This window comes from Diabrotica undecimpunctata, chromosome 1 (assembly GCF_040954645.1).
Source record: "Diabrotica undecimpunctata isolate CICGRU chromosome 1, icDiaUnde3, whole genome shotgun sequence".
Classification (NCBI taxonomy): Eukaryota; Metazoa; Arthropoda; class Insecta; order Coleoptera; family Chrysomelidae; genus Diabrotica; species Diabrotica undecimpunctata.
Genome location: NC_092803.1, coordinates 4,848,513 through 4,867,207, shown reverse-complemented (window position 1 = coordinate 4,867,207; position 18,695 = coordinate 4,848,513). Strand labels below are relative to the sequence as shown.

General features: G+C 32.7%; 1 protein-coding gene across 1 annotated transcript in view; it reads left to right on the top strand.

The window, feature by feature from the left end:
* LOC140445583 (coiled-coil domain-containing protein 170) overlaps positions 1-16,847 on the top strand; it is a 91,019-nt gene extending 74,172 nt beyond the window's left edge. Inside the window, exons 15-16 of the mRNA XM_072537757.1 lie at positions 2,802-3,115; positions 13,742-16,847. Of these exons, the coding sequence (XP_072393858.1) occupies positions 2,802-3,115; positions 13,742-13,919 (492 nt within the window). The 3' untranslated portion in view covers positions 13,920-16,847. The remainder of the gene's footprint in view (positions 1-2,801; positions 3,116-13,741) is intronic.
* Positions 16,848-18,695: the final 1,848 nt, after the last annotated feature.

Below are 18,695 nucleotides of genomic sequence, written 5' to 3'. Positions count from 1 at the left end.
ATATATATATATATTTAACGTGATTATTTCGACCAAAAAACAATTTATAAATATGTTGGAACTATCGGGTATGTGGTCTATATTAAATAAAAATCTTTGTTTTTTCTAAAGCTCAATATTTCGCCATTTATTTAATAGCTTCATCGGGAGTAACTGTAAAAAACAAACATTTCAAAACACTGACGTACACTTAGATTTACAATACTTACAGAAATTAAAAGATTATACACATAAATAAAATTGAATATTAAAATAACATTATTGTTGATGAAACTGTACATTTAATAAAATGCATGTTAAAATTTAAAATATCTTTGAGCACGTTCGTTAACAATAAATAAGATGGAACAAGTAAAAATTATTTCAAAATGCAAAAAATAACAATGTAAGAAAACATTAGAGGAATAGTATTTCTTTAATTAATCATTAAGGCTAGTTAGTATGATTAATCATTAAGGTGAGTGTAGTTTTAAATTTTGTTTAATATATATTGCAATATATGTTGCTTAATTGCCCCGTGTCTGTTTTATAATTTAAAGTTTGTTTATTTTTGTTAATGTGGTACATCTCCAAAAATAACCTACTTTTGTAATTTTCAGTCTGTGCCAAAATACGAGCATTGTTGTAGTCTAACAGAAGACCGGTGTTTTTGTAGTGCTCGACAACTGCGCAAGAATTTTTTCCTAAGCGGCAATCACTTTTATGCTGTGTAATACGTTGTTTTAGCCACTGCGATATATGGCCAATGTAGCTTTTTTTCACATCCTAGACACGGTATTTCATATACCACATTACTCCTATATAAGGTTGGTACTGGGTCTTTAATTTTAGAAAAAAGTTGTTTGCTATTTATGGTATTGTATTTAGCTATATTAATATTGGAAACATCTTTAAATATGGATACGACAGACTGAGTTAGACCGTTAATAAAGGGGAGTTTTTTGTATTTGATTGACTCATTGTTAGAGTCAAGGATAGGACCATCATAGAAATTACTGCTGTAAATGAGTTTTTTTAAAATATGTTTAGGATAGCCGTTGTTTAGAAAAATTTTGTATAATATATCCAGATTTTTTTGTAACAAATTATCATCAACAATGGACATTACCCTGTTTTTCATACCCAATACTGTATTATATTTTTGACGAGTGGTATGGTTTGAAAAGTAATTCATATACCTTCCCGATGCTGTTGGCTTTTGGTACCAATCCAATGTCAGAATATTGTCATTTGTTCTTAATACCTTTGTGTCTAAAAATGGTATACTAAGATCTGTCTCGGTTTTAATTGTGAACTGAAATTTTAACATGCATTTTATTAAATGTACAGTTTCATCAACAATAATGTTATTTTAATATTCAATTTTATTTATGTGTATAATCTTTTAATTTCTGTAAGTATTGTAAATCTAAGTGTACGTCAGTGTTTTTGAAATGTTTGTTTTTTACAGTTACTCCCGATGAAGCTATTAAATAAATGGCGAAATATTGAGCTTTAGAAAAAACAAAGATTTTTATTTAATATAGACCACATACCCGATATTTCCAACATATTTATATATATATATATATATATATATATATATATATATATATATATATATATATATATATATGTATACATATAATAATATATATATATATAATAAAATATTTATTAATATTATTATTTATGTGATATGTTTTGTATTATTTATTAAATGTTCATAATTATATTAGTCTTTTGTATTTTAAAATAATAATCTCAATAAATCACTGTATGACCCAGAACTGTCAATTTTGAAATACGTTTGTGTCATGTCTTCGGTAGTATAGTAGTCAGTATCCCCGCCTGTCACGCGGGAGACCGGGGTTCGATTCCCATTCGGGGAGGACTTTTTTATTAATATTATTACATGGTAAATTAAACGTATGCGTAAGTAGAAAAGTTATGTATATTATTGTCATTTTTAAATACTTATGAATATTGCATTTTAATTTGTATTGTATTATTATATTGAATTATGTTGCACTGTATTGTAGTGTATTTTTTTATGTATATTATTGTCATTTTTAAATACAATCCCTTATTTACTATACTCCTATTACAGGTCAAATGTTGTTTATTAATTGTTAGTAAGTTGTTATTAATTCTGTTTCTCTTTCTGCTATGTCTTACCTATAGCATTACATATGTAATGATTTTGCAGATTGACTCCCAAATAAATTTGTAACGGCGAATGCGTATATAGAAGTGTAAATTCTACCGGCAGTCCCACTGGACTGCCACAACCGTTTTTTTTTTCAAGTTTTTGAACTTCCCTTATATATCGCCAAATTATTCATTATAATTATATTAACATTTTTTATCAATATTCTCCAAAACAAAGTCTAATTTGTACAAAATTGTTCTCAATTTATTTCTTGTTATATTTGACAACTTTTCGTCACTATTAATATTAAAAACTTTTCTTAATCGACGGAACGAAGTAAGTCGCTTTTTATTGATCCTGACATTTTTACATGAGCAAAATAAAACAGAATACGGCTCCCTTAATACCCTTATCTTTTCTGAAACCAAACGTACCGTTTATCTAAGATTAACGTAATATTTTATTATTGCAATTAATATTCTATTGTAAACATTCTCTTTATTTTTGTATATTATACCTTTTATGAACCTATCTTAATCTTTTCAGTTTTTGCTCTAATTTTTTCAACTACCACCACATCGCAAGCATACTCGTACATACATTTTTCTTTGCAGATATATTTTTCTTTTAAAATAATCTGATAAATATTTAACTATTTAATTTTTTCCAGATAATTTCTTTAGAAAAGGGTAGAAAGCTCGAGGACCTTCAAAAACGCCTGATCGAATCAGAGACCCTCAGAAACAAATGTAACCGGAAAGTTACTTTGCTAAAGGACCAGGTCCGCACCACTGGGGATACCGTCGAAAGAGAACGGAACATCAGCGAGCATTCTATTCAACATCTTCGGGACGATTTGACTAGAATCAAAGAAAATTTGCTGGACGTTCAAAGACGCGAGGCTCAGCTGCAGAACTTCAAACACTCGGTCGCTAAGATACTTAACGTTGGGATGCCGATTCCTGATTATGACTTAATTTCCAGGTAAATATACAGTTAATAAGTTAGAAATATAACGATTTCGCATGCACAAAGACTCTACGAACTAAGTACAATAAATTATTTCGCTGTTTGGCGTGAAAAAGGTGGCAAGTCAATTTTTGATGGAAACGGGATTAACTCAAATATAGGTTAAAAAACATGTTTTAATTGTGGGTGAAAGGGGTAAGAGTCAATGTAGCTAAATATGTATGTTAAGTTGATCCAAAAAAGGCACTTACAAAATAGTACACAAAATTAAGTGTAAAAAGGGATATGTTAATATGTAACAATAAAACACTGAGAACTTTGTTTTCAAAACTTCCACAAAATTTATTTTAAATTCTTATCACTACAGCTATTTCGGCTAATTGCCTTTCTCAAGTGATCTGTTTCTGGTATGGGTTTACACTTTATAGTCTCTAATGAAATAGGTTGAGGAGGGGAGAACTGTATGTCTCAAGCTGGTCATTCAGAATTATATCTGTGTTTTTTAATTTGTTGATTTCCATAGATTCTAACAAAGATAGCTTAAGGCCTTTATTTTGAATGTGTAGAATTTTAAATTCGTCATTAAAAGAATGATTATGATCTAGAAGGTGAAGTGCGTATGTAGAATCTGTTTTTCTATTATTGAAAGCCCTTTTATGTTCTGCTATTCGTTTATTAAAATTTCTACCTGTTTGACCAATGTAAGTTTTCGGGCAGTCGCCACATTTAAGTTTGTACATACCACTGTGTGAGTGTTTTTTATGTTGGCTCTTGTTGTTTTTAATATATTTGCCTAGGTTGTTATTTGTTCTGAAAGCTGGTGTTATTCCTTTCTTTTTTATGTGTTTGGCTATTTTTGTTGATATATACATAGTTGTGATTTATTATTGCAAAATAAAAATGTTTGTTTAGATTTAGTAATAATAATATAATAAAGGAAAAAATTTAAAATTACCTAGAAGAAAACATATTCTGAAGATGCTTAAATATCTGAATAACGCCGATGGTAAGTAAAAACATAATTTATTTTGAAAAAGAAAAAGAAAAAGACAGTAAAGATTTCATTTCACGTACAAATCGTCTATGTATCTGTTTATACGTATTTCGCTTTAATAAAACTCATCAGAACAGTTATTCATAGGCGTTCTCAACGTGAAAATTAATCTTTTCTGTCTTTAGGAAGCAACAATAAAAAGGCTTCGAAACGGACGCAATAGCGACATCTGATATTAAATCCGTAAAATAGTTTCGAAACACAATTCAGATAACTGCTTTAATCTGGAGCCTTTTAAAAATTGCAAGGCATAGCCAGACGTTGATAAAGATGTTAATAGAGACATGGGGAATCTAAAATTTGCATTCCACGACATGTCTCCCCAACTAAGCAGAAATCGTTAGCGAATTGGTTTCTTGTACTCATACAGAGTAGATCCAAATAAAATGAAAAAGAAAAAGACAGTAAAGATTTCATTTCACGTACAAATCGTCTATGTATCTGTTTATACGTATTTCGCTTTAATAAAGCTCATTAGAACAGTTATTCATAGGCGTTCTCAACGTGAAAATTAATCTTTTCTGTCTTTAGGAAGCAACAATAAAATGGCTTCGAAACCGACGCAATAGCGACATCTGATATTAAATCCGTAAAATAGTTTCGAAACACAATTCAGATAACTGCTTTAATCTGGAGCCCATGTCTCTATTAACATCTTTATCAACGTCTGGCTATGCCTTGCAATTTTTAGAAGGCTGAATCAGGGGGAGGGGATTATACCAATGCAGAAAAACTTGTAAGTAGGCATAAGTAGTATAAACTATGGAAAAATTATATAAACAAAAACAAAATGTGCATTCCGTGTCGTTTTTTTGTTGCTTGCTAATAAAATTTTTATTTTTGTTGCATTGTAGAGCACAATGCCAGAGATGAGTCTGAGATATCCTACGCCAGTAGTGTTGCTGCATCACTCCCAGATGAAATTTAGGATCTATTAGATTTCTAATCAAATGATAGTATTGCAGATTCAGATTTTGTCCCTGCTCAGTATGAAATATATGCTAGCTTTGCCAGGGACAGCGATACGGTAGAAAAAAAGGGACGAGCCAATTCAAAAGAACATATGAATAATACTACAGTAGACCAATATAACTTAGACGGGAAAGTCCGCGAGAAAGCTAAAAAACGCACGAACAAAGAAACGAAAAAAATGAGACAAGAGAGACGAGAAAAATGAAATTTTGATAAGTCGTATGTTACAAGAACTGAAAAAGAGATTAAAGAAAAAACTATATAAGAGCTGAAATGATATACGAGGAGAGATTGATAATAAACTAGCCCTTGATAGATGGCGCTATTTGATATCGAATTGGTTTCGGTGTTGACATTTGCCATTCATGACGTGACGTCGGTCAAAATTTTAAGTTTTAAAAACAATTAGTTTGGTTTCTATAGCCGTCAAAAGCAAGCAAATTTTGTGTTTTCGGAGAAATGGAAAAGTCGAGTATCGTTCGGTGAATAAGTTTCTCCACAAAAAGGGTAAAACGATTGTGCAAATCAAAGCCGACCTGGACGAAGTTTATGGTGGAGGTTGCACCTTCGTTAGCAACAGTAAAATGTTGGAAAGCTAAATTTGTTCGTAGTCGTACGAGTGTTTTTGATGATGAGCGTCCCGGAAGGCCAAATGAGGTCACCACGCCGGAAATGATCAACAAAGTCCATGACATGATTATGACAGACCGTCGAATTAAGCTCCGCGAGTTAATAGAGGTTCTGAACATTTCCTACGAACGCGTACACAACATCATTCACCATCATTTGGACATGAAAAAGCTATCCGCGTGATAGGTGCCGTGTTTGCTGACAATCGATCAAATGCAAAAATGTGTGATCACTTCGAAAACGATCCGAAGAATATTTCTTGCCAATTTATCCCCGTTGATGAAACCTGAAGGGCCGCCGAAGAAGGCAAAGAGTGCACATTCGGCCGGCAAAGTGATGACGACTGTTTTCTGGGATGCAAAGGGCATCATCCACATTGACTGCTTGGAAAAAGGAAAAATAATCAATGGTGAGTACTACGCAACATTATTGGATCGATTCGATACCGAATGTGCCGTTTCGCAACAGATGATGAAGTCGTCGCTGAAACTTTGGCCTATTTTGAAGAGCTCGAGCAAAAGTACTATGCGGATGGGATAAAAAAATAGGAACATCGTCTTACTAAGTAAATCGAGCTAAAAGGACACTATGTTGAGAAATAAATCGATTTAATTTCAAAAAACTTGTTTTTTCTATCAAAGGCTTAGTTTTATATCAATCCACCCTCGTAGAAATAAGTGCAAGGAAAAAATAAAGGATGAAGTTTGCCTGTAAATTATCAAAAAATTCTGGGAAATGGTCAGATTCGTAATTTAGAATATAAAGTTGCTCTCATGGATGTTAAAGAGAAGAGTTCTACGCAAATTAGGTGTCCTGACTCAAACAAACAACGATACCGACAGCATACTATAATTTATCATTTTCCTTAGAAGTTACAACAGCGAAAAAATGTTTAAATCTGGCGTAATGATATTAGACCAACGAGTATATTATGAAAATTGAAAGAAGGTATTAGATGTTCAGAAAATAATGGCAAATGTTCACATTTTGTCTATACCGTTATATGAAAGTCACTATACAAGAAGGCTGTCATTGAGAAAATATTTACCTTTACACTAAACTTACTGCTATTTATGAAGCTTACAAGAAGATATACGGAAATAATTTTATTAATAGTTAAATATACGAAAACATATTTTATAGCTTGAACATCAACGAAACCTAAATAACACACGTGCGGTACATATGACAAATTAAAAATGAAAATTAATATGTGCAAGAATGAGGATAAAATAATACAACTAAAACAGTAGTTAAACGAACACCATTTACAAGCTGATCAAGGATATAAAACCAACGAAGAAGATAAATGATTGACTAAATATCATGCTAACATGAAAACTATTACTTTTGATCTCCAGCAATGACTGTCAACACTAGAGCTTCAAAGCGGTCGTTTTAGAAGAGGCAATTATAGACTTTCAATCATACCGTTCACAACTGTGACAACCATGGACGTATAAACATAGATGGACCCAGCAATAAGATACCTTAAACACACACTGTTTTGAAGCTTCGATATTCCTGGACAAGAGGGTAAAGGGGAGTAAAACGGGTATCGATAGACTGTAATACTTCCTCAATGAGCATAAGCGTGCTTGAATTTTTACTCGCGGGGACAATTATTCAGAAGTTAATAATTGGAAGTAGTAATAATGTATAAAAACACGTTTTTATAGAAAAAATAAAATACAATTTTATTTGCTTTAAAATTAATACAATAAAAATATAGTTGAGCTCAAGTTAATTTTTTAATAGGTATCAAATAATCCTACGATAAAAAAAAACAATTAAAAAATATACATTTGTCAAATTTAAGTACATACCTATATTTATTGATAATGTATTAAAACATATTTTTTCAAATTGTAACACATTTGTTTTAATACAATATCAATAGATTCCACGTAGTAAGGGTTTCTGCTACAAAATTATTTATTGATCATTCCAAAGCTCTTGCTAGCATTTGACATAAAATTATTTGCAAATATACCTACTTATTAAAAAGTAGGCGTGAAAATGTATAAATTATTGGAAAGCTATTTACCGAACAGAAATATTAAAGTAAAAATGGTAAATAGACATAATAGAAGACGTTGGTATAAAAATAAATTTTTATTGATTGCGAAATAAAACAGTCTTAGTAAGAACGCTTCTTATGCGCACGGTGTTAGCATCTAAAGTAGTCCTCGTTTCATGATGAATTCCAATTTTAAAATATTTCTCAAGAACCAATTTTAAAAGTTGCATAGAGTGACCATCGATTGCATTTTCATCATACATATGGTCACCAAAATGCTCATAGATTGATTTTGGGACATTTTGTATGGTTTTATTAATCAAAATATTCATAAGGTTTTTAACTAGTCTGTTGTAGATATTTATAGTTTTATTAAAAAATCTGAAATATTTTTCAGCTTCCTTACAAGTTTAAATAACCAAAAAGGATGCTTTTGAAAGGTTTTTTTTATACTGTTTTCTCTGTTGAAGTTTAGAGTAAGTTTCATCATTAATCAATATTATTTGGAAATCTACATAGAAAAATAAATGAGTTTTATTTATGAAAGCCTATTCATGCCTATGAAAGACATATTTTAAAATATAAACACACAGGCTTCCTCAGTTCCTCATCTTAAATAATGTAAACAAACAGTACTTACAAATTAAATGAGACATTGGGATGTAAATATTTCGTTATTTTTTGCAAATGTAAAACTGTAGCACCATTATTATAATTTGTTTATTTCACTATTTACAAATATCACTTAAAATACAGCCAAAATATCGAAAAACAACTTTTCCTCATCTTGGGTAAAAAGTAAACAAAACATGGACATGACATGGAACAGCATTTGAAGTTTGACGTAGAGCCATAAGACAGAGAAATGTAAACACCGTTGCCATTAATAAATAGGTTTCAGTACTTCTACATATAAAATAATTGGTTGATATCTGTTATATGCTATTATTAAATGATATGCACACTATGTGCACATTTGATGTTTTAATTACAATTAATATAAGTAATAAATTATTATTTTGGATTGATAGCACCTGTAGAGTATAAAATAAATATAGTAATATTTTCAGCGATACCTGAATAAGATATTTTAATGAAAAAAATGTGACAACATTTGAAGGTGCTGAGAATGTGACCTAGTCAAATAATGTTGGCTTCACATTTTTATGTAAATAACTGAGTCCATCTGTGTTTATACGTCCATGGTGACAACTCATAAGCTCGCTGCTATTTATGGCTTGAATCTTAAACAAAATGGGACAAAAATTAAATAGGTTCCTGCCTATATCCTACCTAACAAAATATTTAGATCCTAAAGTCGAACACCTAATGTATTCAGACTGCTCTCCTGGCCAGAATAAATATTAAGATTAAAACAAATATTGGCCATAAGTTTTTAATACCAGCCCATACACATATGAAGTGCGATACGGATCATAGTTTAATAGAAAAAAAGGAGAAACAATTTAGTAGACAAATAGAACATCCACATGATTGGGCTCAACTAAGTCAGCAAGTTGGGAGAAAACATCAACTTTTAGTTATAGAAATACAGCGATCTGCGTTTCTTAATTTTGGTGACTTATTTAATTCCGTACTAGTTAACCACAAAACTGATACTCATAATAACAAGATAAACCGGAGACAGTTTTGTTGGTTATAGTATGAAAAACCTAAATAGTTTCAATACAAGTTGTCCTTTGACAAAGAAGAAAAAAAACTTTTAAGACCGTAGATATAGGAAAGAGAAGAAAAGCGGCTACAAATTTATTACCCAAGAAGACATATAACAAGCCTATACCTATAACGATAGAAAAGTAAAAATACCTGATGGACTTACGTCTGCGACTTATCTGCCGTACATATCAGAATCCCTGCGGTGAGACTCTTACTCATGACTCCAGGATTCATCAACTTCTGACGACGATTCAAAGTTTGAAGTATCTTTTAGCTAGATTTGTATGAATATATATTTAATGTTTAATGTTTTTAATACTTTAATGTAGGGGAGAGTGGGGCTCCTTCAGACATAAAAATTTGAACTGTCATATCACTCTAAGTACCTCACCAAATAAAGAAAGAAAATATTCATAAAATACATTGCTCACCCAACTTTCATTGTTTATATGCTTTTAATATTAAACCTTATACTTGTTGTACAGCTTCAGACACGATTGGAAAAATGACAACCTCATATAAATGTTTTAAAAATTATTTATTATAATATTTAAAACTATATTATGATACTTAATCAAACTCCTAATTCATAAGTTTTCCAATGAAACTGAAAAAGACAATAATCATTTCTGTCGCTTTGTACCCTGCTTAGAAGAAACTGGCAAAAGGGCTACAATTTCTGATAAAGAAGCACTAGAGATATCTGGTACGATAGGGTAGAAAAATTTATAATTTACTTTAGATGACATTCCCAAAAATGAAATTTCAACATCCCCATCATCACATTTACCAACGATTCTCCGAACATAGTACACATCTTTTTGTTTTACAGTCCCAAATTTAATCAGCACAAAATATTCAAATTTTTAATTCACTCCTGCCAAAATTTTGCTGTGGTTCTTCTAATACTTTATCATCAGAGTTTTTGTGATTTTCATCATCATTTGCCTTCTCATTCTTCTCATTTTCAAAAAATAGTTTTCTTTTCGTAGATTTAGTACGTTCAGCATAGTTGGTGGTTTTTTTTGTTTTTTTATTGATCTGTTTTTGTCTCAAAAGAAGCTTTCCTGAGGTGTCAGTTATTATTCTGCTTTCCCCCTTTTTTCTTGGTTTGTTGGAGCTAGTATTGAGTTTTGATTTTGGATATCCTCGTATCTCCTCAGGACTTAAATAACAGCCAGGCTGTTGGGAAGGCATAGGCGTAGAATTTTGGCAGCTTAATGTTGATGGAGTGTCTATTGGTTGCTGAAAGTTTTCGCTTGAAATTTTGGGAGATAAGGATGATTTTTCAGATTCTAAAGTTGGTAGACCAGCAGTCTTGCAGCTAGTTGACATGTTAGAGGTTCATCAGAAACAGTTTCATCTGGAGGATTAGGTCTCTCACTGATCAAACTGGGAGCAAACATATCGTCGGTGAAAATGTGCCTGTCAACTGGGAATATTCCTGTTTTTTTTTCTAAAGAATTTATAATGCTCTGATTAGACTTCAACAATGAATCAATTGTAGCATTACAATATGTTTTAAAAGGTTTCATTAATTCCACATCGAGTGGTTGCATCATGTGGATACAATGGGGTGGAACTGTTAGAATGTGCACGCTATTAGCTTTTGCTAGCTATATTGTCTTAATTGACAAGTGGCTCTCATGATTGTTGCAATTTATTGGGCTCATTTATCATGTGACTCTTGAAGTGCACTCTCGGAAATACTAGAGCAGGAGGTATTGTATTTCCAGCGGCATGTATAAACAAAACTGTAGTAACCAGAGTTCCTCTCTCACCACTTACAGCAGCTGCTACTTGTTTTTGGCCTTTTTGTGAAATCACACCAGAAGGTTCTTGGTTAGTTTCAGTTTTTGTTTTATCCATATTATAAATCCAGGATGAGTCACAGAGTTCTGGGTATCTTTTGATTAATTTTTCATAATTATTAAAAAAAAAGGATTCACATTACGTTTGTTAAAGGAAATTGCACGTGCAATACTGCATTCTTCAGCAGCACGGAGAGATAATCTTGGGTGGAGTTTTATAAAACCGTATAGCCTGTCCTTTCCTGCAATTCTTGGAGCTTCCCAGTTTTTAGGATAGTCAGTATGTCCATCTCACGTTATTTCAAAAAAGGTGTCTGTATTTTTCATTGCGTTTGTCTGATAGTGACCCATACCCTTTTGTCTGAAGGTGCCCAACTCAATGTGTCCAGACTAAATGTAAAAATATAACCTAAGAGTGCCATCAGTAACAAATGTGAATAGTACAGGTTATATAGCAATAAATGGACTTAAAACTGGTAGCAATGTTAATTATCCTAAGTCTTATTTTCTAATAAAAAACTCATGTTACTTTCAATCAAAAAATTTGACTTTCAACCACCAAAAACTAACTTTTCACATTATGACATGAACCTTTTACTGCACTGTTCTACAGACTGAACTACAATAGTGTGAGTAGTAATGGAATGTTTTGATGTCAGTGTTGCCAACCTTATTCATTAAATTTACCCACAATATCAATGTCTGAAGCTGCCCCCTGTCGGAAGGAGCTCATTTCTCCTATACTTAAGTAAGCTTGTAATAACGTAACAAAATTTTCGATTATCCTCTGTGTTATCATTATTATGTTTAATTACAAAGGGGGTAAGTTATATGCTTATTTATGAAAAACGAGGTCTCTCTCTCTCTCTTGTCGTTTCCTCATTGCTGAGGATCGTGATTTCCTACAATGCGGGCTGTCAATTCTCCCCATCCCTTGCGATTTTGGGCTGCTCTCATGGACTCGGAAAACGTCTCTCCAGTGGCTTTCTGTACTTGATCTGACCATCGGATAGGTGGGCGTCCTCTGCCTCTACGTCCTTCTACGTTTCCGCACACAATTAGTCTTTCTAAGTTGTCATTGTCTCTTCTCGCAATGTGGCCAAAAAACTTTAAAACATTTGCAAGACACTGAGAGGAGAGTCTGGTCTGAACGTTTAGCTCTTCGAGAATCGACTGATTGGATCTGTGCTCCGTCCACGAGACGTGTAGCATTCGTCTCCAGCACCACATTTCGAATGCGTCAATCCTTTTCCTATCCTCTGATTTTATTGTCCATGTTTCGGCACCGTAACTGAAGATTGAAAAAATGAGTATCCGTACCAGTCTCATTTTGAGTTTTGTGGATAAAGAGCGGTCCTTCCATATTTTTGACAGTCGACTCATCGCGTTCTTGGCCATCCCTATTCTTCTGCGAATTTCCGTATGGGAGGAGGCTGCATTGCTTAAGGAAGATCCTAGATACGTGAACTCGTCTACTTTCTCGAAATGATTTAGGGCGCCTGTTGTTTGGAGGATATTCGCGTGGTCCACAATCATGATTTTTGTTTTCTGATTATTAATCTTGGGCCCACACTTGTTGCTTTCGGTTTCTACTCTCTTTATCAGTCTCGACATCTCCTCTTCAGATGTTGCTATCAATGTTGTATCGTCTGCGAATCTTAAGTTTGAGATCTTTTTTCCTGCAATGGAGATGCCGCCTCTCCATCCATCGAGTGCGTTCCTCATTATATATTCTCCATATAAATTGAACAGGTCTGGAGATAGTATGCACCCTTGTCGTACACCTCTGCTGGTTTTGAAGGTATCAGATTGCTGGTTTTCAATTCTTATTTTAACTGAGTTATCTTCGTATAAGTTTTTAATTAATATTGCCAAATGATCTGGAACTCCCATCTCATGAAGAACTGTCCAGAGAACTTTCCACTTCACACAATCAAATGCCTTTTGGTAGTCTAGAAAACAGATTATTATTGGAATTTTAAATTCGCGGGCCTTTTCTATGAGCTGCCGCATATTAAGGATTTGCTCTCTCGGACCCTTCCCTTTGACAAAGCCTGCTTGTTCTTGGGAAATTTGTTTGTCTAAGTATTGTTGCAAACGGCGTTTAATGATTCTTAGTAATATTTCTTAGTAATATTTCTTAGTAATAATAGAAAAACTAAAAGAAAAAACTAAAAAATAATAGAAAAACGAGGTAAGTCAAACAAATATCGCTTAAAACATATTTTGTTTCCAAAGACTCAGCAAAAAAATGTTAATCCATTGAGGAAAAGTAAATGTAAAAAAAATTCAAGTAGATTACCATTCTAAACAACTGTAAAAAAATAATTTTTTTGTAAAATTTTAAACAGTGTTTTTGTCGTTTTCAAGTTTTATGACTTGTCCCCGTTTTCACGCGCAATAGCGATTTATAAAATATAAAAATGTCTATGATCTATTAATACTATGTTGATATAAACACAAACCTTATATTTCAGACTTCAAAAATTGGTGGACGCGCATCACGATTTTACGTTAGTCTCCAGAAGATACGATGATCCTGTCCTTAGATTAGCTACAAGAAGCCCTACCGGTGGAAGTAGATGCACTAGAACTCCGGATAGGTCACGATACGATGATTCAGGATACATTGATGGGGTAGATTTAGACGTTTAAAACATTTAGGATCTTTGATTTTGTTGGAAATTGTACCTAGAAAGGGCACTAAAATTCTGTGAAGGTGTAGCAATGGTTGATTTGTATTTAATATGGCAATAACGTTTGACAAAATGTATTTCTTGATAAAGAATATCGTTTAGTAGTACAACTTCAGGTTGCCAAATATCGAAATGCTTTTTTTATGTCAAAAAGGGCACAGGAGGCATGTAAAAGTACTCATTAAAACCAACATTGTAATTATTATTTTTGCATTTCAACATACCTGTTCAATATACATGTGTCGTGCATGAGCTAACAACTAATTTATTTAATGGTGCACTATTATTAGATTAGTGATTGTTATTGGAATACGTATGTAAGATTAAGTATGTTAAAACTTTTGTTTGACTTTGTGGATAGTTTAAAAATGTTTGTTTATTGTAAACTGACCGAGCTCTTATACTACAGTAATAAGAGAAAATAAAGAAATCATAACAAACTGAAGAGATTTGAAAAAAGTACAGCACAAATCCATTTCTATAGAGTTGGCATAGATGACATGAAACCTTCCATAGTATATCCCAAAAGATCATATAAAAAAGGAAGAATATTATTCAAAAACCATAAAAAATCATAAAATCTAAAATATTTCGTGCAATTGAATTTTGGTCTAAAGACCAAAAGTTTATATAAATTTTTGATGTTTTGATTTATGTTTTTTCGTTATTGAGAAACTTATTTCTGATTGAAATGAAATTTATTAGTAACACTACAGGCCTCCAAAATAATAAAATGAACCTGTTTGGTAATAATAATGAAATAAAAGTAGTAGATTTTAAATCTTATCGTAAAAGTTTACACCTTTTGCTATAATGTAAGCATCTAACTAATTACAAAAAGTGTACTTTAGAAAAATAATTTTTTTATCGAATTTTGGAATAATCCAGGGTTCTAGCATGTTGTTTAGGTATTTTCTACCTATGGAGAGAAAACTAACTTATTTATTGCAGATAATTCAGTATTTTATTTTTAGTTATTAATAAATAACAAACGATCTGGGGTGCAACTTAAAATAAAGATTAAGATCTCTCCAGAGAAATTTGTGTTAAAATTGAGAAAGCCAGAAGTATTTTTTATGGAATGGAGGCTATTTTTTGCAACTTAGACCTTAATATAATGATAAGACTGCGATTATTTAACTGTTATGTATTCCTAACTCTCCTGTGTAAAGTAGAGTCATGAATTTTTATAGAAACAAGCATCAAACAAATAACAGCATTTAAAATGTGGTCTTACCGAAGGTACCGAACATCGAGTTACCAACGAAAAGGTTTTACAAAAAATAGGTCAAGACTAAAAGTTGATCGGTACAGAAAAACATGAAAAAGTCTTATAATTTGGTCATGTGATGAGAAACGATAAATACCTCATTATATAAGTTATTATGCAGGGTAAATTAACAGAAAGCAAAAAGCCAGGTAGATAAAGAATCCCTTGGATCAAAAATATGAGACAGTGGACGGGTAAAACATACTCAGAACTATTTTAATCCAGTGTAAACAAACCTATTTGAGTCACACTAATCGCCAACAATGAAGATCTGTTTAATCCTGACCACCCGGAGGGAGTGTAGTGGTTATTATGATGTCGTGTATTGTCCATCTCCAAAGATCTCTGTCTCTAATCACTTCTTCTAATTCAAACATAGATCTTTTGTATATTCCTGTAATTTGATCGATCCATATTGATGGGAAACTTCCTTATGATCTTCTGCCTTCTTTCTTTCCTTAGATAATAAGTATTTTCATGTTTTTCATGTATCTTCAATTTTGGAGATGAATTTTGCTGGATAGCCGTTTGCTGACTTTAAGCTTATTTAAAATTAAAATATTTGTCCTGTGGTCCACGGAGAGCTCTTTATTTGGAATTTTGGCAATTTTTGTTTTTAATTTTTCGTAGGATTTATCGTCTGCTGTACTGGTTGGCGTAAAAACTTATATGATATTAATTTTGTGTGGTTTGCCTTCTAGTTTAAGCTGAATTATGTTGTCGCTCATAGTTTTAAATTCGACGACAGACTTTTGTAATCTTGGTGAAACCAGAATGGCAACACCTGTGGGTCTCTCTGCCAGAGAAGTTACCATAATTGCCGTTATGTGTTCTAAAATGGACCTCTCCTAACCAATGCTTTTTATACAGTCCCAAAATTTCAATGGTACACCTTTTCAGCTCTCTTTCAATAATTAACAGCTTACCTGTGATTGTCTTTAGCCCTTGTACGTTCCATGTACCGACATTAATTAATTTTGAGTTTTAATTTCTGTGGACCAGTAGCTGAATTACCTTCCTTGACCCGGACTTAAAGAAGTGCCGGTCGTCACGCGAACTGCGTGACAACATCCGATTCATTCTCTTAGACATCACGCATACATTTTTTAGGAATGATAATGCAATGATCAGCCAGTCAAGGATCATTTCCTATGTGCCTTATCTTGGTACTGCCGGTCGTTCCTGCCCTTATTTTAAGTATATTTAACGACAAGTGGGAAGGGGGGGAAAGATATATGGAGATTAGATGGAGTACAGGATTGGGACCTGTTTTCTCCTAGGGGGAGCTTAGTAGCTGGCGTAGGGGCAGATTTGCCAAGCCCTGAAGTAGTCTGTGATTTACTGTGAACTGTAAAAGAGTAATGAGGATATGATATGAGAAAAAGAAGAACCAAGTCGCGAAAACATAGCAATTAAACATACGCCATATTTTAAGAAAAGATATTCCTTCTTTAAAGGTAAATCTACAATTACGTGAATCAACACGTGACCAATATGGCAGACTAAATTTAGAAGGTGTGTAATTTAAAATTCAATTTGTTTTTATTGTAATTTATTACTTAATTTGACAAAAATAAACAAAAGTAAGCATTTGATTATTACTGCAAATTTGTGCAATATCTTAGGTTGTGTTCTTTGTTTTACAGTATTCAGTGTTTAGTATTATTAATAAATAAATACAGTAAAATGGAACTTTTTTTACTCGTTTTAAACCCTATTTATTTAGGAATATTTTATGACAATTTAAACTACACTACTACTAAGGATTTCCACAGTTTTTACTGTCTTCCTTCACTCAACCGTTTTCTCCAATTTTCCCTGTCATTCCAGTCTCCATCTCGCAGGGTTCTTTTCTCCATAGCCTCGTCGATTTAATCTCTGAATGACCTTCGGGGTCTTCCTCTCTTTCTTCTTCCAATCGGGCTCCTTTCTGTGATTTTATTTATCCAGCGTCCTCTGTCCGCTCTTCTGACGTGGCCGTACCAGGATAGTCTCTTCTCCTCTATATAGTCAATTATGTCTGATTGCACTCCCATTCTCCGCTTAATCTCTGCGTTTTCAATTCTGTCTCTTTTTGTAAGTCTACAGCTTCTCCTCAGGAACTCCATTTCTACTGCTCTTATTCTACCTCTATTTCTCTTGTTTATTGTCCAGTTTTCGGACCCATATGTCAGGATACTTCTTGTCAGGGTATTATATATTCTCTTTTTTGTCTTTATCGTAATGTTCTTATCCCACAACACTGAGTTTAGTTGTCTTATACAGTTTCTTGTTTGTCTCAGTCTGTTGTTTATATCTTCTTCTGTTGTTCCCTGGTTCGATATTATGGTTCCTAAATACTTGAATTTATCTGTTCCATTTATTTGTCTTCCCTCGTCTATCTCTAGGTTTCTCATATCCTTGTTTTCTGTTGTTAGGTATTCGGTTTTCTCTAAGTTTATTTCCATTCCGTTGTTTTTATATTCCTCTTCTAGTTTTCTGAGCATAAAGCTGAGATCTTCTTCATCTTGTGCGATGACTACTTGATCGTCGGCAAAACTTAAGGTGTATAGGTATTCGTCTCTTACTGGTATGCCCATTCCTTCGCACTTTCTCCTCCATGGTTTGAGTGTCTTTTCCAAGAATATTTTAAACAGAGTAGGGGACGTAGCACAGCCTTGTAGAAGTCCTTTTGTCGTCTTAAATGGATTGTAGGCTTTATTTCCACATTTAATAGCTACTTTGTTTTCTTTGTATAGTGCTTTAACTGCTTTTATTAGTGTTTGTCGGATTCCGAGATCATTCATTGCTTCCCATAATTTGACTCTAGGTATTGAGTCATATGCTTACTTTAGATCAACAAAGGCCAGATGGACCGGTCTACCTTTTGCCATTTTCTTCTCTATCAGTTGTTCTAATGTGTACGTATGATCTAGGCATGATTTTCCTACTGTGAACCCTGCTTGGTCTTCTCCAATTTTTCCTATTATTTACAATTTAAACAAAAAGTACATTTATTGAAATGTGAAATCTTAAAAGCTTGAAACCAACTTATTCTTAAGTTGCTGTTTTAGTTGTATTGAAGTATCATGTATAAAGCTATCAAGCTATATATTTTTATATGTCACTTCTGGTAAACTTATAGTTTGGTTTTATTTATTTTTTGTTTCCTTTTTTTGGTAAGAAGAATACTTTGGTTCGTATTAGGAAATGATCGGAGCCACTAAAAGTGACTAAAATTTATTAAAAAATGGTAATTACAGCTCGTATTTTATACTAAATAAGGGCTTAATTCGCCAGAATAGTTTAAAATCACCATGAAATCGCACTCAGTTGTTAAGTAGATGAAATTTTATCAAAATTGAACACATCCCAATTGTTCTCCAAGCTAATTGTCGACAAAGTGAATGCATTCAAAGTCAACAGCATAAAGAAAAGCATGAAACACGAGCCTATTTGCGATTCGTGACACGAACGAGAACACCA